General features: G+C 40.6%; 1 protein-coding gene across 2 annotated transcripts; it reads left to right on the forward strand.

Annotated features, from left to right (window-relative positions):
• The first annotated feature begins 9,606 nt into the window (after window positions 1–9,606).
• On the forward strand, window positions 9,607–27,892 carry LOC135708553 (regulator of hypoxia-inducible factor 1-like). Of its 2 annotated transcripts, none has more exons than XM_065230655.1 (8): window positions 9,607–9,883; window positions 9,948–10,091; window positions 19,260–19,440; window positions 19,500–19,607; window positions 19,674–20,409; window positions 20,469–20,619; window positions 20,679–20,865; window positions 27,584–27,892. In XM_065230655.1, exons 1-8 carry the CDS (start codon window positions 9,686–9,688, stop codon window positions 27,856–27,858), a joined length of 1,980 nt encoding a protein of 659 aa, XP_065086727.1. In that variant the 5' UTR covers window positions 9,607–9,685; the 3' UTR covers window positions 27,859–27,892. The 2 variants fall into 2 exon arrangements, with proteins under 2 accessions (XP_065086727.1, XP_065086728.1); XM_065230656.1 differs by having other exon boundaries at window positions 19,506–19,607.
• The last annotated feature ends 91 nt before the right edge of the window (window positions 27,893–27,983 follow it).

A 27,983-nucleotide genomic window follows, 5' to 3' on the forward strand; every position in this document is an offset into this window, starting at 1 on the left:
TAATTGGGAGAATGATAGCATTAGTTTATCTATTTAGGGGTCGTCCATTAATTATGTCACACATTTAAGGGGAAGGTGGGTTTTTGAAAACTGTGACGAGCCATACAAAAAAAAAATAAGGTCCATACAAAAAATGTGACAAAGGGGGGAGGGGGGTTGAAAATGGGCCAAAATTGCGTGACATAATTAATGGACCATCCCTTATATCTGTAAATTCAATTCTGAACTGATTTGACTTTAACCAGATGCATAAATCAACTCAATAGCGAAATAGCGAAGGGTGGGTGGACGGAACTTTCCTCTATATAGGAAGCTCCGGTTAAAAATCCGGTTTTCAGTAATTCCGTATTTATTGAACTTCGTTAATTAAAATTACTGAGGTACTCAGCTATCGACTTACAGCATTTGTATATTTTAGCTAAAAGCTTTTCATAAAAGTACTGACTTGTCGTCACACCAAAGCAATCATTTCAGTAATATTTGACAACTCGCAAGAGTCCCTGATCTACCGAGTACTCAACATCTGGTCACATTACCGAAAAGATCGCCGAGTACTCAGCTGTTCTAATCTCGTCAAAACATATACCGAGTTCGGTGAAAAAAGTTAGTGTGCATATTTTTACGATCTCAGAAATTGACGCGATTGTACCTGTCTCATAGCGGACGTATGAGAAATTGAAAGAGTTGCCAGTCTTCTTGATATGTTGTCTTCACTTTAAGTCTAAATGAAATATGGGATGGGGAAAAGCCTTTTTGAGTTAGCATAATTGATTCAAAATTGCGGAAGAATCCAATATACTTTCACAAAACAATACAATTAAAGGATCGTCCATTAATTATGCCTCGCAAAATAAATTAAACATTAAAAGGTGGATAGTTCCGTTAGAGTACGGCAGTATGAAAATTGAATAGAAGTTGAAAATGAGCGAAGGGCCATTAATGCGACAGTTTTTTTTTTTAAGATAGACGCACATCTTTGCCTAACCCGTACGATCTACGCGGAGACTTGAAGTATGTCTCCAAGTCTACATACTTCAAGTCTCCGCGTACATCGTACGGGTTAGGCAAAGATGTGCGTCTATCTTTAAAAAAACTGTCGCATTAATGGCCCTTCGCTCATTTTCAACTTCTATTCAATTTTCATACTGCCGTACGGTGTCTTGCAATGAGCACTCACACACCTAGTTTTGACTGGAAATCCTATGTATGAGTGCTATATTACGTGATATATAGACTGTAATGTGAACGGGGTATAATGATAGGTAGTTTCGTCTCGCGATTGTGAGAGGACCTGTTTTCGCTTTGTCACATGACGGCCGTGATATTTACCAGCTCTGTCTCGGGCAACGACAAGTAAACCATCCGTAGGGTGCTTGTTGCTTGTTGTTAATATATATATCATAAAAAAAAGTCAATGCTTTTAACTGTGATGCTTTCTTCTAAAATTGTGAAAGGAAGAGAATCGGATAGAACCGAAATTCGCAGGTTTAGCCACCATCTCGGCTCAACAAACGAGTTCGGCTTCACGCTCTCATCAATTTAATTGTCAACAATCTTGCTTTTCAAAATTTTGTAGAACCAAATCACACAAACGGCAACGATCACGTGAGCCCTCTTCAGCGATTGCAACATCAGCACCAGCTTTCCCCAGTGGCTGTAGATTTCTAATGCCATCTGATGCGTTCTGGTGTTGTCTTTGTCGAGCGGTCGGATGAACTTGATCACTCTATCGAGTTTGTCCGGTATCAGCTTGTCCAGCTGGGGATCTTCTGGATCATCGTCTTGGTTTGGTGCGGATTCCACTGCTTGTTGTGCTGTTTCTTCAAAACAAAACATTTGGGTTACCAAACATCAAATTTTTCACAAACAAACAATGCCAGTCCGATTTTTTTTTTATTAATTACTTTATTTGTACAGGCTCAATCGAATAAACTTTACAGAGCCGAGTTATCATTTTCGTTATACATTATTGATGTCTTATTTTTAAAGTTAAAGGAGCTGGACCGGATACTCGCGGTTGTCTCGAGGTTAGTGGAGATTTACAATTTTTTGGATGGGAAAGGGAGAGGGAGGTTTGAGATGTGGTTTACGATACAAATATTTTATTAGTCCTAAAACATGAACTAATTTCTATTCATCTTGAAAACAAACATAAAAAGAACCCACACGTACAAAATACAAACTAAACACAAGGTTAATCAAACTTACAATCTAATGTTAATATTCTTAAAGTAAACATATAAGAGTTTCATAAACTCCAGATCGCGTCTAGCCAAAATATCCCGAACTGGAACGTTAGGTTGGTACAGTTCAGATCTGACTCCGCGATGCTCAGCACAAGACCAAATAATGTGATCTGCGTCCTGGTAACCTTGTCCACATTCACAGAGATTGCTGTCCTTCAGCCCAACACGGATCAAGTGAGCGTTTAACGAATAGTGATTGGACATGAGGCGAGACATCATACGAATGAAGTCTCGACCCACATCCAACCCCTTGAACCAAGAACTCTTCGACACCTTAGGGATGATCGAATATAGCCATCGTCCCAAACTTCCTTCACTCCACTTATTCTGCCAGCTGACGAGTGACTGTTGACGATAAATGGAGAAAAATTCATCGTAGGCGATTTGTCGATCGTAAATATCGCCTTGCATAGCGCCCACCTTTGCAAGCGAGTCCGCCTTCTCATTGCCCGGAATCGAGCAATGAGATGGGACCCATGCAAAGGTGATGACAAAAGATCTTAAAGATAAAGCACTTTAAAGCTCTCGTATTTTCATGAGAAAATACGAGGAGTGCTTTACCGGCCTCATAGAGCGAATAGCCTCGACAGAACTGAGACTATCCGTAAAAATAAAATAATGATCTGGTGCAAGTGAGGCGATCGTTTCTAGCGTATAATGTATTGCCGCCAGTTCAGCATCATAATTTCACAACGGGTGAGGAGCCTGAGGGATACTTCCGAAAACCGATCAGAGAGTGGCAACATGCCCGCCAACACTTCTAGACTCATCGTATGAGTCGAGTGCATGCATCCTAACGCGATACGAAGACAACGATACTGGATACGTTCCAGTTTGATGATGTGAGTTTTAGCCGCCGACTGGAAACAAAAACTACCGTATTCTAAAACCGATAAAATCGTTGTCCGGTACAACGTTAGAAGATCTTGCGCATGAGCTCCCCACCACGTTCCGGTAATTGTTCGGAGAAAATTGATCCTTTGTTGGCATTTTCGTCTCAGATACTCAATGTGGGATCTCCAGGTGCATTTGGAATCGAACCAGACCCCAAGATATTTGAAAGACATGGAATTAGTGATCGGCCTACCCAAAAGTTGAAGCTTCGGTTGTGCTGGGCTATGCTTCCTAGAAAAAACGACCAACTCAGTTTTCTCCGTGGAGAATTCGATACCTAGCTGAATAGCCCAAGTAGACAAATTGTCTAAGGTATCCTGTAAGGGTCCTTGCAGATCGGCCTCTCTGGGCCCTGTCATAGACACTACTCCGTCATCTGCAAGTTGTCTCAGCGTGCAGTTGTCACTTAGACAATTGTCAATTTCTCTGGCGTAGAAATTATACAAAAGGGGGCTTAAACATGAACCCTGGGGGAGACCCATGTAACTAAATCGAGAAGCTGTAGAGTTTCCATGAGAAAAGCTCATATGTTTCTCTGACAGCAAATTGTACAAAAAGTTATTGATTAATGGAGAAAGGCCACATGCGTGGAGTTTGTCTGAAAGGACTTCAACCGATACTGAATCAAAAGCCCCCTTAATATCCAAGAAGACAGAAGCCATTTGCTCTTTATTAGCAAAAGCCAACTGAATTTCAGTGGAAAGCAACGCGAGACAGTCGTTCGTTCCCTTGCCCTTACGGAATCCAAATTGAGTATCTGAGAGTAGGTGGTTCATCTCAACCCATTTGTCCAAGCGAAAAAGGATCATTTTCTCCAACAATTTTCGAATGCACGATAACATCACGATGGGACGATACGAGTTATGATCTGACGCGGGTTTTCCATGCTTTTTAATGGCTACAACTCTCACTTGCCTCCAATCATCCGGAACAATATTGAGATCTAGGAACTGACAAAACAAGTTCAACATGCGCCTCTTAGCGACGTCTGGGAGGTTCTTCAACAAGTTGAACTTGATTCTATCAGCCCCCGGAGCCGAATTGCCACACGAAAGGAGCGCGAGTGAGAGCTCCAGCATTGAAAAAGGCTGGCTGATCTCGTCTACCGAATTCGTCGTTTCGCGAGGAATCATCCGTGCCGGCACGGAATCAGGACATACTTTTCGCGCGAACTTGAGAATCCAACGATCTGAGTACTCCTCGCTCTCGTTGTTCGAAGACCGGTTACGCATCCTTCGCGCCGCGTTCCAAAGCGTATTCATCGACGTTTCACGCGATAATCCGTCCACGAATTGCCGCCAGTATCCGCGTTTCTTGGCTTTGATGAGGCTCTTGAGTTCGCGTTCAAGAGCCGAGTACGCTTCGAAATACACGGGTGTTCCACGTTTCCGGAAAAGCTTAAACGCGTCGGACTTTTTACGATAAACCTCAGTGCATTGGTGGTCCCACCAAGGGGAAGGAGGTTTCCTACGCAAAGACGTTCCAGGAACCGGCCGAGTTTGAGCTTGAAGCGCGCTGTCCAAGATCAGATTGGAGAGGAAGTTATATTCCTCCAACGGTGGAAGCCCTTCTACCGACGACACGGCGGTCTTCGCGGTCTTGAACGTTGTCCAATCGATATTACGGGTGAGGTCGTACGCGACGTTAACGGATTCCGACGGATTGAATCCACTGGCAATCGAAATTTTGATCGGCAAGTGATCACTACCGTGGGGATCCTGGATCACATTCCACGTGCAATCCAACGATAATGAGTTAGAGCAAAGTGTGAGGTCTAATTTACTTCCATTCGAAGATGGTCCAGCCAAACGTGTTACTTCTCCATTGTTAAGAATTGTCATATTGAAGTTATCACAGAGGTCATATATAAAAGTAGAACGGTTGTCATCATACAGTTCCCCCCAGCCTGTACCGTGGGAATTGAAATCTCCCATGATCAACCGTGGAGCAGGAAGTACCGAACATATATCTGAAAGTTGTTTTCGACTAACAACGGCTCTAGGAGGAATATAAACAGAAGCAATACAAAGGCTCTTACCTTTGAAAATAGCCTGACATGCGACAACTTCAATACCTGGAAATTGTGGAAGATTCACTCTATAGAAGGAATGGCATTTTTTGATCCCCAAAAGTACCCCTCCTCCACGCGAATCCTCACGATCCAGTCGAATAATGTTAAAATCATAAAAAGGAAGATCAATATCTGAAGAGAGCCAAGTTTCACAAAGAGCAAATGCATCACAATCATTATTGTGAACTTAAAACTTAAAAGAGTCTAATTTAGGAATAAGACTTGTCAGTCCGATTAAAGAGGCTGAATTTATAAAGATACGACAAGTCGTAGGAAAAGTTATTTTAATCGAGCAGAAAACCTGTCAAATGGATAAGATGATCACCCAATAGAGATTTTTACGACCGGTTGTATTGATGCGATATGTGAGAGCGTATTAGTGAAAATTTGAAGGAAATACATAACAAATCGCTGTGAAGCTCATTTTGACAGATCTAATTTCATACATTTTTGAGGTTAGCCAGAGGAAAATAATAAACAATTGTAAACGGTGATACACCCGCTTAAACGTCACTAATCTCTATTCAGTCTCTTTTAGTCCAATGATTGGATCTCTCGGCACTGCCGGCACAGCTGCGGCACACTTGAGGTACACTGAGAAAAATGTTGGCACAAAATAAGGGTGTAGAATGACCACCCCATGACCTTGGCTGAATTATAATGATTGATCATCGCAATGCCGAGAACCAGCCATGTCAAAATACATCGACACGCATTTTGCAGCGTTGGGATTTTGTCAGTTAATAATGAAAAACTGGATGAATTCTAGAAAAACTGGAAAATTTTAAACTTTAACTGTTCAACTGGGTACGTTCAAAAAAACTGGAAGAATCCAGTTTAAACTGGAATGTTTGCATCACTACTTCCACTTCGTGGGTAATCAAAAACTTTTTTTAATTGTATGTACGCCTTCGTGAGTGTTAAAAACGTCTAATAGGTCAGTTGATAACTTAAAAGTTTTAATGAAATTGTGCTCTTGGCTTTCTAACTGTGACTCAATTTTTTTGCCCATCTTTGCTTATTGAATGGTGTTCGTCGCAAAATTCAATCCACCACCCAAAATTCTGTCCGATTGAGCCCAAATTTAGCATATGTCTTTTTTTTCGAGGCATTTTGTATATGTTGTATCCGACGGTAACTTTTTCCCCATACATTTAATTGGCACCCTAATATTCAGTTATGGAATATGGATATGGAAGTTAACACCCAATCACCAAATCATCAAATCATCAATATAACACACCGGACGATCGAGCACCTGCGATTCGCTGACGCTGCACCACACCCGAGGCAATCAACCCGTGAGAAATTCAAGCCGTTGCCAACGAGTAGCTACTGCAGTTTGCATTTTGTACTTTGATCATAATTGAAAAAAAGTAGAAGGGTCTGTACCTACGGGCACGAACGGAAGCTTGACGTAGGACCGCTAGTGGACGGAATAAATGTGAAGAGCTTTTCGTTCTTTTCATTGATCAATTATCTATTATCTCAGCTCTTTCCGTTTTGAATTGTAGGCGTACCAAATTTGTGGTTATCTTTTTCAAAGAGAAAGTTGATTTAGAGAATCAATCAAAATCACATGCAGCCCTGCTTCCAAGTTTGGTTACAAGATTACAACTCTAGAGAGCATTTTGTGTGGTCGTTGGGGGCTTTTGGTTCTGAATATGGACAAACAGGCACAGATAAATTCTATTCCAACTCTTTACTGATATAAGCTTGATGGCCCTGAAAAGAGCCGTTTTATTGTACAGGACATCCATGGCCACTTACGATTGGCGTGTTTAGTGTAGGTGACAGCACCACGGACCTCATTTTCCAGGAACACCTTCAGCACACCTCGTAAATCAGACCGGAGATACGTTTGTCACCGCCACGGCGAGCCAGACGACGGATGATGGTTATCTTGAAGAACTTTGCGATGATGCTTGGCACCTCCTTTACCAGACCTTTCCTCCGTTGCCACGACCAGTCAATTGTTGCTTGTTGGGTGTGACGGAGTGGACTAGCCACCACCTTCCTACTGCTGCTATTGCTGCTCACCACGCCGTCCGAAGCGAAAATGAGCTAATGCCATACAGCAGGGCTTTTTTATATCTCTTCAGGTTAAAGCAGAATGATGTGCAACCAAGTGGTATAAAAGCTACAAAGACTCCTCCCATTACTGGCTCTTTTCCTTTTGCGTACACGGCGAATGAGAACGACCCAAATTTGAGTTTAGTTCACTCATAATCGCCAAAAGTGCAGAAACTCAGCGATGAGTAAATTTGTCTCTTTGTTTCCTGTGGAAAACCTAAAAAATCTGCCACAAAATGAGGAAAATGACGAAAATTTTATTCAGTCTCGGAGTAGTACCAATAGACTGAGTGAATCCAATCTTTACTTTTCTCAAATTCAGGAATTTTTCCCTGGAAAACCCTGGGAAAACCTTGGAAAACATTAGGCAAATTTACTCATCGCTGAGTTCCTGCACTTTATTTCTTATTTCTGAGATAACTAAACTCAACTTGGGTCGTTCTTATTTGCCGTCATATCACCTTGAAAGGTATCGGCGCCGGTGGTTAGCGTGATTACTTCTCACCCCAGCAGGCCTGGGTCCAATCTCAGTCGGCGCCACTTGCATGTTCTAAGGCATAACATCTCTAATCACGCCTTCCTTCGGGAAGTAAAGCCGTTTGTCCCCTGTTTATTTGATGGGTCGATTGGTAGGGTCCAGGTGAGGGAGCTGCCTCCCTGGCGTCGGTAGCATTGGAGCTCAGTACAGAAAACAAATTTCGCGTCACTTTTCAATAGGTCCTATCTACATTGATCGATTCTCTTCATCGACACTCTCTTTCGTAAATAACTCGGCTTCACAAATGTTTCCTGCCGTCTTCGTCGAATTAGATGCTACATTGTTCCTTCTTCCATCTAAAATATCCGGCCGTGGCGATTCAAAGTTGATCAAGGTTGATCAAAATAATTTGTACCCCTGCTTCCAGGACAAACAGACAGAAGAATTCTATTACTACTCTTTACTGTAATAAGCTTGGTGGCCCTGAAAAGAGCCGTTTTGTTGCCAAAGTAGGTGATGATTTAACATCGGAAACCAAACAGAGTGCGTCTCTGTCACTTCAAAACGTAGATGACATCCATGGCCGCTTACGCTTGGCGTGTTTAGTGTAGGTGACAGCATCATGGATCTCATTTTCAGGAACACCTTCAGCACACCTCGTAAATCAGACCGGAGATACGTCAGACACCGCCACGGCGAGCCAGACGACGGATGGTAGTTATCTCGAAGAATTTGCGTTTGGTTCTGAATATGGCGATGAGTGTGCAAAATATTACGCAATCCCATCCTCCCTATTCGCACGCGCCCGAGGATCGGAGGCGAATGCCACTTCGACTTGTTTCGTCTACTTACTACTCTCTGACGACTGTGCTGGGGAAGCAGCATATGCATGTAGGTAATTGGTGGATTTGTTAGTTAATTCTACGCTTTTGGACAATGCTGGACATTTACTACTTTTTCAATAGTTTCTTGTTGAAAATCAACATTCGGAGGCTTTGTTATCGATGCGTAGCCATATTTTTGATCGATTGGTGATAAAATTATTGAAATTGGACCAGGGGCAGCTGAGTTATTAACGTTCAAAATCTTTCTTAATTTGTTACATGTTCCATTTTCGGTTTTCACAAAGTGTACCCCCATATAGAAATCAAAGACGTAGTCCTACGTCAAAAATTATTTCTCACTTATGTTCCGACCGTCAACGAGTTCGCGTTCTTTTTTAAAAATCCGAAGAGACCCTTCAGGTCTTAACATGGATTTTTCTCTGGAGGTAAATTTAGATACTTTGTATGGGACGATCAGTTTGGATTTTTCATCGATTATCGATAGTTGCTAGTGAACAAGTGATTGCAATTGTCCATTATACTCACTGAAGCAAATTTGTAATAGCAATCATATTTTTCATTAGCCCCACATTGCACTGTGTAATGACACGGAATTAATTAAAAAATCTTTTACTTGAACAAATTGACCCGGCACGTTGCGCCGTATAATAAATTGATCCATTTCGGGTCAAACGGATTGCGCTTGACCCCCCGCTGTGTGTCGTAGAGTTATCTCAACTGCTATTCAGCAATGCTTCGGCCGGTCGGTAAATCGACCAAGCTCGGCAGTAAGAAAAAGCTTAATATGACATCAACCAATGATCATCGCGGGCTCGACCTAGCCTAGCTATACTCAGTAGGTACCTAAATACTTGAATATAGAGTGGTTGAAGCAGCACTCAACGGGGAACGAAAGGGTAGCGAATAACGTGATAAGCTTATGGCACTCGCGTAGACTGATCTCGGGATCGCTTATAGCAATGTGATTTGTCGTCTGCCTGCGTCGGTCGGAGACACATTCTAGGTAGGCATGTGGAAACCGGGTTCAGTTTGAATTTGAGTCGCGACTGGCAAAGGTGGCCTCGCACAGAGGTAGAAAATGCAGTTTTATTGTGGAATTTCGTACGTGTTACTGCTAGTGCTCGGAAGGGCCTTTGCTTCCAACGGTGATGGTTCAACTTCGAACATAATTCCTCCCATCTACCGGTATGACGATTTCGACAAGTGTCGCCAGGTAAACTCCCCTGGGGTGTTTTGCTATGTTCGAGTGGTTCTGAAGTCGGACGTGGATCCTATTGTAAGTGTGTAATTAAGTGGAAGACTGGGTTGTTGTGGAACTGATGGTATGATTTCGAGTCTAGGATTCAGATCGGATTGTGACGAATTTTCGACGGAACCAGCTGGATTGGGGAGTTTGCGTGGCGGATTGCGAGAGAGAGCTGGCGGCGCTGGGCGAGAATGATCGGCAGCGGTTGTTTCAAGCGCAGTTTGAAATCAATCATACGGTAAGTTATTGCTTTTGTAATTGTAATTCATTTAGTCTACGATACCCTGCTGGTAGAACCTTTTATCAGGTCAAGGAAAAATACAGGGAAATATACATTTGCACCTATACATTCCTCGTACATCGAGGCACAACGGGACAGAATGGGACTTTTGTTGGACAAAAACCGTTCCACTCCATCCCATCCATCTTTCTAAGGCTCTGAACCATTTGGTGGATTATTTTAACTTGTGGTTAAAATTTGACAGATGGAAAGCTATCGATTAACCCTGTTATCCGAGCGTGGTTATTTCTGACAGACAAGAAGTTAAATTTTGACAATCGTGGTTGAGTTTTTCTCGAAAACCGGTCGATCGACAGCACAGGGATTTTCGAACATTGAGAATAACTTTCGAAATGTCACTTTTAACCACGAGTTAAATTTAACTCGGCAAATGGTGCACAGCCTAAGGCTCTGAACCATTTGGTGGATTATTTTAACTTTTTTTTTTCAATCCACCAAATGGTTCAGAGTCTTAGTAGGCTGTGCACCATTCGAAAGTTATTCTCAATGTTCGAAAATCCCTGTGCTGTCGATCGACCGGTTTTCGAGAAGAACTCAACCACGATTGTCAAAATTTAACTTCTTGTCTGTCAGAAATAACCACGCTCGCATAGCAGGGTTAATCGATAGCTTTCCATCTGTCAAACTTTAACTTTTTTTTTTACTTTTAAAGCTTTTGTGATTTAATTTATCTTTGAGTGCAGGGTTAATTGATAACTTTCCATCTTTCACCTACACTCAAAGATAAATTAAATCACAAAAGCTTTAAAAGTATGCAGATTCCCGCTTCACCTTATTGAGTCCGAGCCATGATTACTTCGGCAGTAGTCATGCATGATTAAAATCGAAATAATCTTTCCAGTATTTAATTTTAGTATTTTTCAATACTGATTTATAATCAAAAGAGATTAAAATTCAATCAAAAATTATTAAAATAGAATCAAAAATTATTAAAATTTATTCAAAAAAAGATATTCTACATTCTAATACACCATGATTAAACTGGGATTAATATCATATGCTTATATTTTAGAAAGAGAGGATTAATTTTTAATCATTCGATATGATTAAACTGTGTTTAATGTCAAATTGATCAAATTTCAAGCAAAATGGGAATAGTTCAATTTATCAGTGTGCTATCCGAGCGTGGTTGCTTCTGACAGACAAGAAGTTAAATTTTGACAACCTTGGCTAAGTTCTTCTCGAAAACCTATCGATCGACAGCACAGGGATTTTCGAACATAGAAAATAACTTTCGACATGTCTCTTTTAACCCCGAGTTAAATTTAACTTGGCAAATGGTTCACAGCCTTAGAGGTTTGATATCCACGGAATATAACGCAGACGATTCCCTGGATATTTTTCAATTTGAATGGAGCTCTTTTATCCATTGCAATCGATGTTATGAAAATTAACTACAATGAGATTTGAGCCGGGACATTTTGGAGCATCAATCATGTGCCTGCAGGCCAGTGACAAGGCCTATACCAACAGCAGTGTTTGACAGTAGGCAGCATGTCCCGGGCTCAAATCATTTATTTTGCTGTGCTGGGCCCGCTGTCACTGTATAACATGTTGCCTAAGCGCCTGCCACTGGGCTGTGTGCCTGAGCTCCATGGACTATGAATGTTTTGGAAACCGGCTTATTTAAGCACATGACGTCCTAGCTTAAGGTGAAAGTTAATGCTTTTCCGTTGATACTGTCTCCATACCCGTTCAAACCACACCTAAATTCAAAATGCACAAATACCAACAAGCATTGCAAATTAGCTAAATGGGACGTATTGAAATTTTCACCATATTCGTAAATACAATACTATTGTATAACTATAATAATTCTACTATCGAAATGACAACTTCAAATCCAAGATTCCAAGTTCAGGGAAGGCCTGCCGAAGAACAGGGAATTCCTACTGAAGTTCAGGGAAGTCTTACCAACAATCAATACGAAACTAACGATTTTAAATTGGCTCACCACTTTAGTAGCCTCTTGGTCCCAAGCAAACGATTAACGTACCCTATTCTAGTTGAAATTCTATTACTACACTATGTTTGTTTTGATTCGCTATGAAAGTTTGACAGATAACATCAGGGGTGTGTGGATTCATGCAGAACATGCAGGGGTGAGTGAAATAGCTTGGGACTACTTGGGACCGTTGTTCTGGTACTGAGTGAGCCAAAAATAATAATGATTTTCTTCGGGACCCAGTGGTCTTAGAGTTACCTCTATGGTCTTACCGTAGTTCAGGGAAGTTCTGCCGAACTTCAGGTAAGTTCTGTCGAATTTCAGAAAAGTCCTGACAAAGTTCAAGGAAGTCATGCCAAAGCTCAGGGAAGTCCTTCCGAAGTTCAGGGAAGGCCTGCCGAAGTTCAGAGAAGTTTTTCCGAAGTTCAGAGAAGTTTTACCGAACTTCAGAAAAGTCCTGTCGAACTTCAGAGAAGTCCTGCCGACATGCTTGGCATACACAGTTTTGGTCACGAACTGCTCATTTGCTGATAACTTTGCACACAGTGGACGAAACAGAGTTCTTTTTGTAGCAGTAGATAGAATAGAGTTTTAGCAACAATCAATACGAAACTAACGATTTGAAATTGGCTCACTACTTGACTAGCCTATTGGTCCCAAGTAAATCAATTTCCGGACCCCATTCTAGTTGGAATTCTAGTACTACACTATGTTTGTTTTGATTCTCTATGAAAGGTTGACAGATAAAATGAGGGGTTCGTGGATTTTCCTATGTTTCGAGGACTGTGGTTTATTTTGCAAGCTGTGATATCGCAGCTCGAAATATCAAGCTTACAAAACTCACCAGCTGCAAATCTCAACAAACTGTGGTGAGATTGAGTTTCATGATTTTTGCTTTACACCCGAATGCAACCGAAACTTCCATAACGGCTAACAGCAGTCACTTCGTGTCTGCCATTGGTGAAGAGTAAAAATAGATAGCAAACTATACTTTCTCTTTCTAAGAAAACGATGTGCAGCGGAATCATTTTTGTGTCGAGTCAACTCTCAGCTTGATTTTTGCACGTTGCGAATAGTCTCGCAATATCAAAGGAGCTTGTAAAATCAATGTCAAGCATGACATTTTGTTCCAATATCACGCGTGATTTTGCGAGCGCATGAGAGCGAAAAAATATCAATTGATTTCTGATTTTGCCAACACTGCCTGAGAAGTTCAGAGAAGTTCTGCTGAAGTTCAGGGAAGTTTTGCCGAACTTCAGGGAAGTCCTGCCGAAGCTAAGGGAAGTCCTCCCATTTCAAATCTTGGAAATCAGGGAAGCCCTGATGAAGTTCAGGGAACTCCTGCCGAAGTTCAGGGAATTTCTGCCATTTCAATTCTTGGATGTTGGTATATTTCCATAATTGTGGATCCAAGATGGTGAATGATTTTCAAAATGGTGTATTTAAAATGACAAGTCTTTGATAAAATGTTCGATCTTTTATTATTATTATTATTATCTCTATTTAGGAGATTTTCAGTCGCAGGCTGGTTCATCTCCGTTGTTCGATCTTTCTAAATAAAATACTGTTGGATGCTTATAATAACTCCACTGTTGAAATTGGAAATTTCAATTCCAAAATGTCGGATGATTTTCCAAAGTTTAACAATTTCAACGGAATTGCTAGGAAAACGAAATCTAATGCTTGGGGTTGCGTTACAAAAAAATGGTTTGTATTGAAATAATGCATTTTACAGGTATATTCTGTTCAGAGGAAATGTTCCTAACAATACTTTGAAACGACCTATTGAAGTCAAATATTACTTTTCATACTAAATAGCGACCACTATACTCAAAGTTAGCGACCACTGTGATTTTGGTCCTAAAATTGAACTTAGAAAATGGTTTTCAGAAAAATTAAACCGTAAATAAATCTTGTAAAAAATGTCAGAGATAGCTATATTAGTTCTTAATTCTGAGCGTTGCGGTATTTTGCAAAAAAATCAATTAAATCAGTCATTATGAAACGAGCCACTTTCACCTTAACTTGGAAAAACTCATTAAATCAGGACTTTATTAAACATTCAAGTATTAATCCTAATGAATTTTGACTGAAGATAGGGAGAAAAATTAAATTAAGGCTGAAGAGATTTATAAAGAAGACAATAGCGAAATTTCAGATGGGGAATCTACAGAGGACGAGGGTAAGAGGGATAGGAAATATAGACATTGGAAAAGAAAAAAGTAATTACTTAAGGATGCAGTGGGCTGACTTACCGGTTTTCACGCTAGGTACATTATGAAATAAACTTCATCTTCGGAAATTTAAAAAAACGTATCCGTAGTTGGTTCGGGAGAGGCAGTTGTTCAGGAAAGCATGCGATCGTAGATTACGGTGCCAGGTATTGATAACGATACTACTCAGCAGTGTAGAACAGTCAATGTTTCCCTGAAGAAGATCACCGACGAAGCTCGCCATTGCTACGTTAAGTCTCGCATCCAAAAGCTCTAAGTTGATAAGCATACAGCGACTTTCATAGCTAGGCAGATTTCCAGCGAAAATGCTTAAAGTATACCGTTGAAAACTTTCGTTGAATAGCTTCAATACGCATGGTTTCATTTTGGTAGTATGGAGACCACACGACCGTCGAATACTCCAAAATAGGTCGCACCAACGAACAGTATAATGCTTTTAGGCAGTATACATCTTTGATTTTTTTTTTGCGATGCGGAATATGAACTCGAGTTGTGATGAAGCTTTGGATACTACGTATGCCACATGATCCTTGAAGCTGAGCTTAGTGACGATCAGTATTCCCTGATCCTTGATAGTCGATTCACGTTTCAAAGTTATGACCGTCAAGTTGTAGTCATGGTGATGAAGCAAACGCTTGCGGCCAAAGGAAATTACAGAGCATTTCGAGACATTCAGTGACATGCGGTTAATACGACACCACTCAACGAAGACTTCCAATTGTTGCTGCAAGAAAATGGCATCACTAGGATCTTTTATTACGAAGTAGAGTTTCAAGTCGTCCGCATACGATAGTTTAAGGCATTTCAGGATGGTATTGACGTCATTCATGTACAACAGAAACAGAAATGGCCCAAGATGGCTACCTTGGGGAACGCCGGATGTCACGGGGAAGGATGAAGAAACATAGTCTCCAATCTTGACAGACATGTTACGACCAGTCAGGTAGGAGTAGAGCCAAGTAAGCAGGCTTTCGCCAACACCTATCCTGTCGTATTTAGCCAACGCAATGTCATGGTTCATTTTGTCAAATGCTGCGGAGAGGTCTGTGATGATGGCATCTACTTGATGGCCACGTTCTACTTCATGAATGATGAACGAAGTGAACGTAACTAAATTGGTCGGCATGAAGCCATGCTGATCCGTCGAGATACAGTGTGCAGAACTTTGAACCAATTTTTCGAGTATAATCAACTCAAAAAGTTTGGAGGTAGCACTTAACGAAGCTATTCCACGGTAGTTTGAAACAGTCCTTTTGCAGCCTTTCTTGTGGATTGGGAACACGGAAGACTCTTTCCATCAAGGAGAGATTGAAAACGTTGGCTAGAAGTGTCGCGAGAGCAGTTAGGCAGCGTTTGAGGACTAACGACGGTACGCCATCTGGACCGGAACCCGTTGTAGTTTTAGCTGCTTCCCGGATGAAATAACCATTTCGCTGGTGATAGAAAATTGATGGCTGGAGAAGGTTGAGGGAGAGACGTTACTAGACGCAGCAATTACATCCTGAGTGCTGAGTCGTTCGTCGTTGAAAACACTGCTGAATTGTGTGCGAGCAACAATACCCACGATGGAGTCCACTTCCACTACGCCGTTCGTCATGCTTGAGGGTAGTCCGCTTTCCTTTCTTTGGGCATTCACATGGCGCCAAAAGTTCTTAGGATTTGATTTCAGACGACGCTGAAGCTGGTCTTGCTGTGCATGGTATAGTTGGTTGCTGAGTCGCTTGTAATCCGTGTTCGCTTTAGTCTAACATGCTTTCGTGGAATCGGTTCGGTATTTGCTTGTGCTTACGAAGAGCAGCCCTTATAATTTTTTTTCAATCACTTAAGCTCTGAATTCGACCAGGCAGGGTTTAACAGGTCCGCGAATGATTCACTTAGGTACGATTGATCGATTGCGTACAAAAGAATGTTGGATGTCGTCGATGCCGCGAGGTTAGAATCACAGTCAGGCAGTGTCTCTTCACAGTCAACATTTGAGAGAAAATCATTCATTTCGCTGAAGTTATCCTCGCCAAAGCTATAGAGGACGCTCTCTACAGTGTCTTTGAAATTACGATGAACGTTGAGCTTTATGCTCACCAGCAGAGGAGGATGATGCCTACAGTTTTTAACAAGCGCGAAGGGGACTGATATGATGGAACAATCAGTACACATTTCCTCACTTACAAAACAGAGATCGTGCATGCGGTTGTTATTGTTGGGGCCTCCCTTAGCTCAGTCGGTAAAGGCGCAGCTACAAAGCAAGACCATGCTGGAGGTGGCTGGGTTCAATTCCCGGTCCGGTCTAGGAATTTTTCGGGTTGGAAAATTTCTCGACTTCCCTGGGCATAGAAGTATGATTGGACTTGCCACACAATTATACCAATGCAAAAATGGTACAGGCATGGAAAGCTCTCAATTAATAACTGTGGAAGTGCATCTAGAACACTAAGTTGAGAGCACGCAATAAGCTAATATGTGATATGCAATAAGCTTGAAATGCGAAGAAGAAGAAGAAGTTGTTATGGTTTGGAATCCCATTCATCTGTTCGAGTCTTGCAGTGCAATAGGCATCCAGCAAATTACATGATGCTTGACCAATCGACCAAGGAAAGTGAAAACCACGAACATTGTTGAAGTCTCCCAGGATGATTAAGTTGTCATTGGTGCCCATGCCTGCGAAGGGGAGGGACTACCAGGGCACGCAATTGAAGCGAAATGGATGGGGAGAGAGGGAATTCCAACTCCCTGTCTTTAATATTTCGTGAATAGAAGGCACGCTCTTCTCCCCACTCACTGGGCATCCTCCTGTAGGATGGCTTGTTTTTTTTTACCGGTTGTATGATTCTGCTGTTGGAAGGATATTCTTAATCATCTACCCAATCCGTTCTTGGCCCTTGATACAAATGGTGGATTGAATACAATTAGAGGTTATTAAGCTTGATCAAGTCGAACAGCGAGGATAGCCCACAACTACTGACAGATGTCTTGCTACAATGGGTGGTAGTTTCATATCATCAATCACATATCATCAGAGCTCCCATTTCCCGGCGGTTCTTAAGACTTTGAAAAATATCCAGAGGTCTTTAAATCTCCGATCAGCTGTATATCGTTTAAATACTCTCCAATCAAATTTCCTTGTTGGAATGATGTCTGAAAGACGTCATTTGAATTTTTGAACAGGTGCAGATCTTCATAACATTACTTCATCAATTTGAAAAGTCTTGAATAATATCCAGAGAACTTTATTGATATCTAATCGAAAATCCGTAATATCAACAAAGTTATCTAACATTTCACGACACTTCCTGAACATATACGAAGATTCCTGCACTTTCAAGAAGTTTCTTGAATTTAAACTCAGCTCCATAAACTCAAAGCCTTTATAAAATTCCCTGAATATGTGGAATGTCCGACGAACTCCTGGAATTTTCCGTCAACTTCTTCGCATATGCAGATCATGAAGATTATGGTGGATGATTTCTCTCATGAATGTTGTTGTAAAAACTATTTTGCCGTGCTTTAAGATTACCTAGAGATTACATACTAACTGGTAAAGGTAATGCACACCCGTGAACGTAAAAAATGGTTAGAAAATAATAGCGAGAGAGAGAGCAATGGAAGTCAAGATAGATGTCGGCAACATATAGAAGTTCCACCGGAAGGATTAAGCATTTTACAAGATTCCACTCGCCAATCTAAGGAAGGACTCCAAAAACTGCAAATACTGAGACTTTTCATCAGTCGAGACTAGCTTCATAACTTTCAACCATCTTAACAATGCATTTCAATGATTTTTCGATCAACTATGAATGATGGCCATCTCACGACCTGGTTTTGTTCTAATTTCCGTCCTACTAAGCACAACTTCCGCTTTACCTCTTTTTTTAACTGGTTTGAAAAAAAGGAATATTTCTGTCACAGATGACTTCTAAATTGATTTATCTTTTCATTTGGATTTGATAAAGAGTCAAAAAATTGTTGAGATATTGTTTAAAATCTAAAACTGCTTCTTGATTCTAAATTCGTCCTACGAGTTTCCATTCCGTCCAAACGCATTGAAACGCCATTATATTTTCTTCGTCCTACGGATAAACGTAGAAAAAGGGGATGCGCTAGGAGCGCTTCTTTTGTTTTGAGAACAATGAGCGTAAATATTCATAAAATGCGCTCTAATAGGATTTATGTTGTAGCTACGGGGCTGTTCATAAACTACGTAGACAGTTTAGGGGGGGGGGGGGTTGAGAATTATCCACGGTCCATACAAATTTTAAAATTTTTGTATGGACAATTGTCTACGCAGGGGGAGGGGGGGGGGGTTTCAAAATTCAAAAAAAAAAAACTGTCTACGTAGTTTATGAACAGACCCTAATGAACTAACACATCGGAACAAACTTATAGTTGATTTGTGCACGGTCAAATCATTGATATTATTGATCTTTTCTGATCGATAGAACGGAAATGGGCGATTACGACGAAGTAGCGCTCTACCCTACCATCTAGATACACGACTAAAAAAATTGATTTAAATGTTCACGGTTTGTTTCACTGCTAGATCGTATTTTTCACCAGTGCTTCTAGTACAATAACCATGTACAAAAAATGATGTCTGTATTCAATACATTCTATAAATCCGAGGATAAATCAGAACAAATAGCAAACGAAGGTAATAGATATATTTGTGAATGTTCTGGATCCAAATTCTGCTACAGATATTCAAGAAAGATTTAAAGGGGTTAAAGGTTCTCAAATTAAAAATCCCGGCATGTGAAATAAAGGAATTTCTCCATCCAGGTTATAGCGATTTGTACATTTCGCAAGGATGATATTTTTTGGGTGTGGCAAAATAGCTCAGCATACCGAATCAAAAAAATGATATTCATTGTTGGCAACATTCGTTCGAAAATACTTACATTTTAAACATATTGATCTCCATTCATTTTACAGTACATCTTTCGCATGGACTACGCTCGGGAGATTGTGGAACCGTTTAAATTGAAATACAGCAAACTGATCAACGTATGCGTCAACAGACGCCTCGAACGCAATTACCAGCTTTCCCATCGCGGCTACTCGGAGATCGAATATTGCATCAGCAATGACCCGCTGGAGGCACGCAGCGACCTAGGTAATGTCTTTGCATTGAAAGAGAATGTCAAGGTAATGTCAACTTCATTGTCCTGCAAGTTTCAGACTGGCTGACGGTGGTTTTCCTCACTATTGTTGTTACATTGGTGAGTACCGTTGTAGGAGCAAATGCCGTCGAATGGCTCGCGGGGGATAAGCGATTTAAAGGTATGTAGACGCAATTGCGTCGCTTGAATTTGGTATCGAATGTTGCTCAATTACCTATTCTTTCAGATCACATAATCGTATCATCCTTCTCGTTGCGACGAAACTGGAGTCGGTTTATCAGGGAAACTGAATCCGAAGTGTACAAGGAATTTGGCTACATAGACGGTCTACGGGTGTTCATCAACATCTACGTGCTGATCATTCACTGTCTTTTGGTATTCGCTGTACTACCCCTAACAAACCCGGAGGCAGCAGAACAGATGATTCAGAGTCGTTTTATGGTGAACTTTGCCTCGACGGCGCCCCTCTCCGTGCAGACTTTCTTCGTCATCAGTGGATTGCTGCTGATGGTAAACTTTCTAAAGGACATAGAACGTAGACCGCAGTTCAGTGCTGAATACTTCCACACGAAGATCATCAACCGGTGGCTTCGGATACTTCCGGTTTACTATTTCTTTCTGCTGCTAGCCGTGGTGGGTCATGCCATTCCTGGGCTGAGGCTTGGTCCATTGGGATACCTAACGCTGATCACCGAGCGGAACATCTGCCGTGATCGTGCATGGTATAATGTGTTCTTCGTAAACAATCTTCCGTTGACCGATGAGCGGTGCTTTCTTCATGGGTGGTACTTGGGAGCAGATCAGCAACTATTTATGAGTGCATTGGTAGTGTTGGCCGTTATCTGGAAGCATCCCAAGATCACGAAGCCTTTGCTGGTGGCACTACTGGTCACTTCGGTTGCTCTTCCTGCAGGATTGATCTATCAATTCGGACTGGAATCGGTTTTACCTCTCAGATTAAGGTGGGTGTTGGAAACATAGTTGTTTAGAATGGAATAATTCGTATTTTAATCTTTTTCAGTGATTTAAAATTCTTGCTGTCGTATCAAGACTGGTTCAAACACATCTATTCACCCTCATACACGAACGCAAACAGCTTCATCGGTGGAATGATCGTTGGGTATCTCTATCACGAAACGAAACGTGGAAGACTAAATTTAGACGATTCCAAGGTATGAGTAAGAGTTTAGAGATCATATTGCAGTTGTTTTAGAATATTCTCCAATTTTAGCTTTTCAAACTCTTAAGGAAATTGATTTTCCCCATATTGGTGCTAGGACTGCTGTCATCCTCGTTGTTCTACGAGTATGAACATTCCCGCTCATCGTGGTGGATTGTACTCCATTCGGTTCTGTATCGCAACTATGGAGTGATGGCTGGGTGTATGCTCTTCATTCATTGCTTCCGAAATCAACCAGGTAAGTTAAATTACAACTTCTTCTGTTTGTTGGCCAACACTTCTTACAGTCTTTTGAGTCTGATCCACAGTTGTTAATTGAACGCTTTGGATGTTTATAGCTTGGTTGGGGAGATGGGGTTCAAATGCCTACACGGTGAATGAGAACGACCCAAATTTGAGTTTAGTTTGCTCATAATCGCCAGAAATGCAGAAACTCAGCGATAAGTAAATTTGCCTTGTATTTTTCTGTGCAAAAACTCAAAAATCTGCCGGAAAATGAGGAAAATTTACGAATATGTTACTCAGTCTAGTGGTATTACCAATAGACTGAGAGAATCTAATCTTTACTATTCTCATATTCGGGAATTGTTTTCTGGAAAAACCTGGAAAAAACATGAGTCAAATTTGTTCATCGCTGAGTTCCTGCACTTTATGTGATTTATGTGTAAGCTAAACTCAAATTTGGAAGATCTTCGTTTAATCCACAATAGAAAAAACGGAATTTAAGTGAAATTTCATCTAAAAGTTGCCATTGGCAAGACATTACAATTGATGTGCTTAACGAATATTTCAAAATTTGTAAAACTGAAAAAGCCAGCAAAAACCTGCAGCAAAATGCGCATACTGATTTCATGCTACGGAAGCATGCATTTAGGCTTTATCTATGTTCTTCAGGGCAATTCAAATGTTATCTATTTATCACAGGCCAGTGACAAGGCCTATACCAACAGCAGCGTTTGACAGTAGGCAGCATGTCCCGGGCTCAAATCATTTATTTTACTGTGCTGGGCCCGCTGTCACCATATAACATGTTGCCTACGCGCCTGCCACTGGGCTGATTTATCTATTAAACACAGGGGAAATGGCTCTAATACTGGCTTTTGGATCTAAGATTTGGACCATCGCTAAAAATCTGCTACTTATCAATTATCTGGGACCATGCTTGGCATGCACATTTGTACACACGAATTACTCATTTTTTAATAACTTTTTACTCAGTTGTTGAAATTTAGTGTTCTTTAAAGTAATTGATAGATTAGGATCATAGTTTACTGTAGACATGCAAAGAGTAGGTAAATCTTATCATTTGAATCAACAACCATGAATTTTTATACTTAAAGTCCGAGATGTGCAGCGAGCATTTCTCACTTCATTTTTGCAACGCAAAATCAAATACAGTTTATTACTAGAATTATTACTAGAATTATTTCCCGAAAGATGAACGATGTACATGACATCTTGCATCACCTCACGGAGAAAAAATTATAGCAGACGCAATTATTTTTCCGGTCAAAATAACTATATTGTTCAATTATTCTAGAGATAACCCGAAACTATAGTTGATTTGACTGTATATATATATAGAGGGCAACAACTATATTTTACAAGAGATGAACAACAACAACTATGCTTTAGTTGATTCAAGAAAACTATTGTTGGGAAAACAAAATTTTACAATGTTTATTAAACGAACTGCTCTTCATTATCGACATATTTAGGATGTTTGTTTTACTTCTTTATCGATCTCAAAACACAAACACAAATGCAAAATCATAAAAAAGGAAAACAAGAACATTAACTTAGATTTTAACCGTGAGCTCTACGCATCACAAGTTAAAAGTATGTAGATTTATGATGATCAGTTGAATCCAAATTATATAAATAAATTACATTTGACGGTTGTTATAATTGATCAAAGTTATAGTTGAATTGAGTATAAGATGAACAGTTGAATCTATTAGGTAGATATGATTGAGTTGACGGTCAAATTTATGTTGGAATAACTGTAGGTTTCTTTCAAACAACAATATTTTTCCTTGTGAAAGTAACTATTAGGATTGTTATCTTAACTTAAAGAATTTGTTCTCCGTGCCAAATCGTTAATTGTAGCTGTTTCATGAAATAACTGCGTGGTTTTCTGTTTTACAATTTTATATATTTTTTCATTCAAAAGATGTTTGCTTCTTTTCACATAGTACGTTTAAAGGGTGTTTAAAGTGCAACGTATGCCAGCAATTTTTGGCTGAGATATAAGGGGGGGGGACATTTTGTCTGCAATGGGCATTTTACGCCTATTTTCCCTACATGGAGATGATAAACTACCAAAAATTAATATTTTTCCCTCAATTCCGCGGTTCAGCTCAATAACCCAAATTTTTGTAAATCGCTTATATGCTGAGGAAGTTGCGAACGCGGGCGAAAACGGCTATCAATCGCAACCGCCCAGGAAGAAGAACTATTAATAATATGTATTTAAGAATATTTTTTTTAAAGAAGAAATTTACAGACTTAGCTTAGCACTAGTTTACTGGTGCTAATTTTCCATGTAAAATCGTGTGTTGAATACAAAAATGTAGTCAGGAAAAATCTCAGTAGGATAGTTTTCTAGATACAGGCAACTTTCGCTCGTTGGGCTATGTTTAAGTGGGCTACGTTTTAGTTGGGCTCCCGTAAGTTGGGCTGTAGCCAACCTAAATCGAAGTCAAATGTCATTTCTGACAGTGCTGATTCATTTCTGAGGGGCTCATGTATGAACAATTTGGATAGTTGATAAAGGATTGTAATGATAATAAACAATCGGTGTATACCTCAACCAATTTTCAGCTTGACAGCTCAGCCCAACTAACGAAAGCCTTTCACTAGGTGGGCTACGGGCTCAGCTCAACGAGCGAAAGTTGACTGTACAGTTAAAAAAAAAATTGCACTTAAAAAAAGTATGTTTACTAAAATACAAATATCAGCGGCTGTAATAAAGCTATATCAATTGGGTTGTTTAGGGGTATTGAGATAAATAAATACTCGTTATCTGCATTAAAAATGGAACCGATATCCAAAATATCATCAATTTTGGTACACTGGAACTATTTAAAATAAGCACGATTACATTAGCAAAAATCACCATCTTAGCGCCCCTTGGTGGGACTTTGTATGGGAGCGAGCTGTCAACGAATAGATTTAGGGATTTAGTGTCAACGATCACAAATTTAAATTTTGATTTAAAAATCGAGGTGAATGTCTACGGGATCAATAAAAATATCGTTGTGCTGAGAAAACGAAGCTCTATCATATGATGTATAAAAACCGGTATATTGTTCGAAGTTAAACAACCCAATTATTTAAGGTGAGAAAATTTGCTTTCGATCAACTGTACATCATTTTTCAGTTAGATTAGTCCCAAGTAGCATTGCAAGTTTTATCGCGGTTTTTTATTATTATTATTATTTATTTATTTATTTATTATTAGTCCATCTGACTTTAAAGTCTTAATGAAACACTTAAAGCTAAAAGTAGTCATTCATTAAAATTGCCCGACATTAAGCGATTACGAAATCGGGATGAAGTGATTCCAAAATCGAATTGGTCGGATACCACGTTGAATTGACGAACCATGGCGACAAGAGACCTGCTGCATAATTGGTATTGTGCGCTTCCTCGTGTAGCAAAGCTCTCGGGCGGAGTGTACGGACAGGTGCATATACATTAATCTTAGCCAGTAACTCCGGCACATCATATTCAGCAAGCAAAACTTTGGCAACGAAGACAGCCTGCGATGCGTTTCTTCGCTCAACAAGAGTATCCAAGCCCAGCAAACGACAGCGATCAGCATACGGTGGTAGATTAAGCGGGTCGCTCCAAGGAAGATAGTGCAATGCGTATCTGACGAATCTACGTTGGACAGCTTCGAATCGTGCAATCCATACTGCCTGGTAGGGACTCCAGACAACACACGCAAACTTAAGCAATGAGCGCACCAATGAGCAGTAAAGAGCTTTAAAACACAAAGGATCCCGGAATTCGTTTGAGATTTTGAACATGAATCCTAGTTGACGGTTCGCTTTGTCGATTGTGGCTGAGAAGTGGCGAGTGTAAGTAAGCCTTTCATCCAACACAACGCCAAGGTTGGAGTACAGTGTCAGCAACATTATAATCGAACAAAATAACATGTCTAGTTCGGTGGAAGCTAATCATACAACCACAGACAAACAGACGTAACTCTTAGAAAAACTTGTTCTTGAAAACATAGAATCTCAAAACATATAACCTCAGTAACGACATCTCTCTGGCTTCTCGCGGAAAACAAGCTTGCTCGCTAACTCGTAAACAATATTGCAAAGAAGTTCTATAGAATATATAGAAACGTCAAAGTGATCCGATGCCAGCGCTGCGGCGAGTAGTTCGCGGAACTGATAATATTCAAATCAACCGTTAAATGCATGAACGAAGATACACAATGAAGAGTTACGTCTGTTTGTCTGTGATACAACACTTTGAGACGCACAGGAGCATAAAATTATGCACACACCAATGATGAAAGTTGTAATTCTAAGCAATCAGCTTGGTTGCGAACAACAATGTAAATTTTCAGGTCATCCGCAAAAAAACAATTTACCTCCGCTAGGCAAGATAAACGTTGCATCGTTCACAAATAGAGAGAAGAGCAGTGGTCCCAGTATGCTTCCCTGTGGAACTCCGGAACTGTTCGAGAAGCAGTAAGATGAGTAGTTTTCGATGCAGACAGTAACTTGCCGTTGTACGAGGTAAGATCTCAGCCAACTGCAGAAGGGAGCAGAACATCAAATTTTGTCCAGTTTTGCTAGTAGAATGACGTGCACAACTTTATCAAACGCAGCTTTAAGATCTGTGTAGATGGCATCCACATGGAGTTTCTTAGATACATTTTCCATGCAGAAAGACGTAAAGCTGACGAGATTCGTTTCGACGAAGCGGCCAGGAAAGAAGCCATGTTGGCAGGTGCTAATGTAGTTTTTGCAGGAACCAAACAATCTCTCGTTGACCAGCGACTCGAACACTTTAGATTCGACCCCGAGCAAGGTAATCCCAAGGTAGTTTTCCACATTGCATTTGTCTCCTTTCTTGAAAACAGGGAACATAGTAGAGCATTGCCAAAGCGTGGGAAACTTACGCTGATGGAGCGATAGATTAAAAAGCAGGGTCAGCGGGGCGGCTAAAATATAACAGCATTTTTTCAGCACAGCAGATGGCATAACGCTCGGTCCGGGTGAAAAAGAAGATTTAGTTTTCCTTATCACAGAGAGAACTATTTCAACATCCACAGTAAAAACATCCATGTTTACGACATCGGTTGGCACATCGCGGACTGCTAGATTGATTTCAGCTTGCGATGGTGAGTCGTTCGAGAAAACGCTCGAGAAGTGCCTTGCAAAAAGCCTGCATTTATCCTCAGTTGTCAATGCTACGTCGTTGCCCAGAAACACCTTCGACGGGAGACCAGTTTCCTTTCTTTTAGTATTTACGAACGACCAGAATCCCCAAGGATTGCTTCACAGATTGCGTTCAATGCGAATTACATACCGTTGGTAGAGAAGCTTGTTGTAGCGGCGATAAAATTCCGTTTGGTCAAGAAACACCGCCGATGAATAAGGGCACGAAGTGTTCTAGCACGTGCTCTTTTCAGGTTGCGAAGAGTAGCGTTAGTCCATGGCGGTTTTCTAGGAGGTAGGCACTTTGGCACTAAAGCAGAAATACAGTCGCGCAGAAAGCAATTATAGCGATCGACAGCTATGTCGATCTCCAGGTCATTCAACACGTTCCACTCTATCTTGGACAAGGAACGTCGCAACAAACGTAAATCAGTCTTCCGGAAGTTGAAACGATAGACAATCGAAGTTTCATCAAAGTGAAGTTGAGATCTATTTGCGATAGAAATATCCAAAGCAGGATGGAAGTTGTAAAGAGGAACGATGACATCAGGCCTCAGTAACGGTACAGTCAAGAAGTGAATTTTCACTAACGAACACCAAGTCTAGGAAATGAGACTGAAAGATGGGAACTAGATTTATCTGTCCCGATCCATGAAAACCAGTACCGTCCACAAGCAAGCGGCTGGCCGGAGTAGTAACAGATGCTATTGGATCAGGATATGCAAATCCCTGACCTGAGTACGACCAGATAAGTCCAGGCTGATTGAAATCACTGAGCATAAGAATCATGTCTGAATAATTCTAGATAGAGCTGGAATTAGGGCGTAACAGCTTTTGTAAACAATGACTTATCTCGATGATTTCTCAGAAGTCATGGCTCTCCATGGCAAATCGACATCACCATCGAGTAGAGGAAGGCTTCTCCTACCCGATGGATATGTTGATTTGTTTAGTCGTGTCTTGAATTCCGAGAAATCAACAAGAGAAGTCATTGTTTACAAAGGCTGATACGCCCTAATTCCAGATCTATCTAGAATTAGCCATAGAAGAAGCAAATTCTACAGCATCCATATGAAGTTGCATTATGCTACAGTCGAGACGTCGTTCAGGGGAAATGTACACCGCTCCAATAAAAAATGCTCCGTGAAGCGAGGCTAATTTTAACCCAAACAGTCTCAATCGAAGTAAATTGTTCATAGGCGATCTGGCAAGAGGCAAATGCATTGGAAACAGCTACGAGAACACCACCTCCGCGAGTAAGAACACTGTTGGCAAGATCACGGCATAAGGCATTCTACAAGTCTAAATCATGGTCTTCAGAACCCTCACAAAACCAAAATTGTTACTTGGGGTGGTATTGTTGGCACAACCTCTACAAGAAAATTTAACTAGCTTAAAACTTAGCTGAAATCAAATTTTTCTTGGAGATATGCAAAAAAAAAAAAAAAAAAAACAGAATTAAACAAGCTATTAATTTACGGGAAATTAGTTTTATTTAAAGGGTTAAGGATGGCATTATCAATACTAAGATTATTTTTCATTCTTCCATTGCAGGTTCCATCCGAAGGTTTCTAGCCTCCCGGCCGATGACCACCTTGGGTAAACTGTCCTACAGCGTGTACGTACTGCACGTTCCTTTGGTTCGGCTACTGGTCAACTATCTGCCTGGTATGCCTGAATTGTCGGTATATCACATTACGCTCCTGTTGATGGTTCTAGTTGGGCTTTCCTACGCTATGGGAATGGTGGTGTACTTTTGCCTGGAGCAACCGGCTAGTTTAATTCTCAAATATTGGTTCATTGAACGACGCAAGACTAAAGTGGTGTGATGGATTCGGGTTTTAGATGGTTGGTTTAAGTCAAATAAATGTGCAATGTGATCAGATGTTAAAAGGCTATTATTTTTCATCATTCGCTAAACTGAAAACATTTTTACGTTAATTACCATCCACTT

Source organism: Ochlerotatus camptorhynchus, unplaced genomic scaffold (genome assembly GCF_037179485.1).
Source record: "Ochlerotatus camptorhynchus isolate MF236.1 unplaced genomic scaffold, CSIRO-AGI_Acam_v1.1 ptg000330l, whole genome shotgun sequence".
Lineage (NCBI taxonomy): Eukaryota > Metazoa > Arthropoda > Insecta > Diptera > Culicidae > Ochlerotatus > Ochlerotatus camptorhynchus.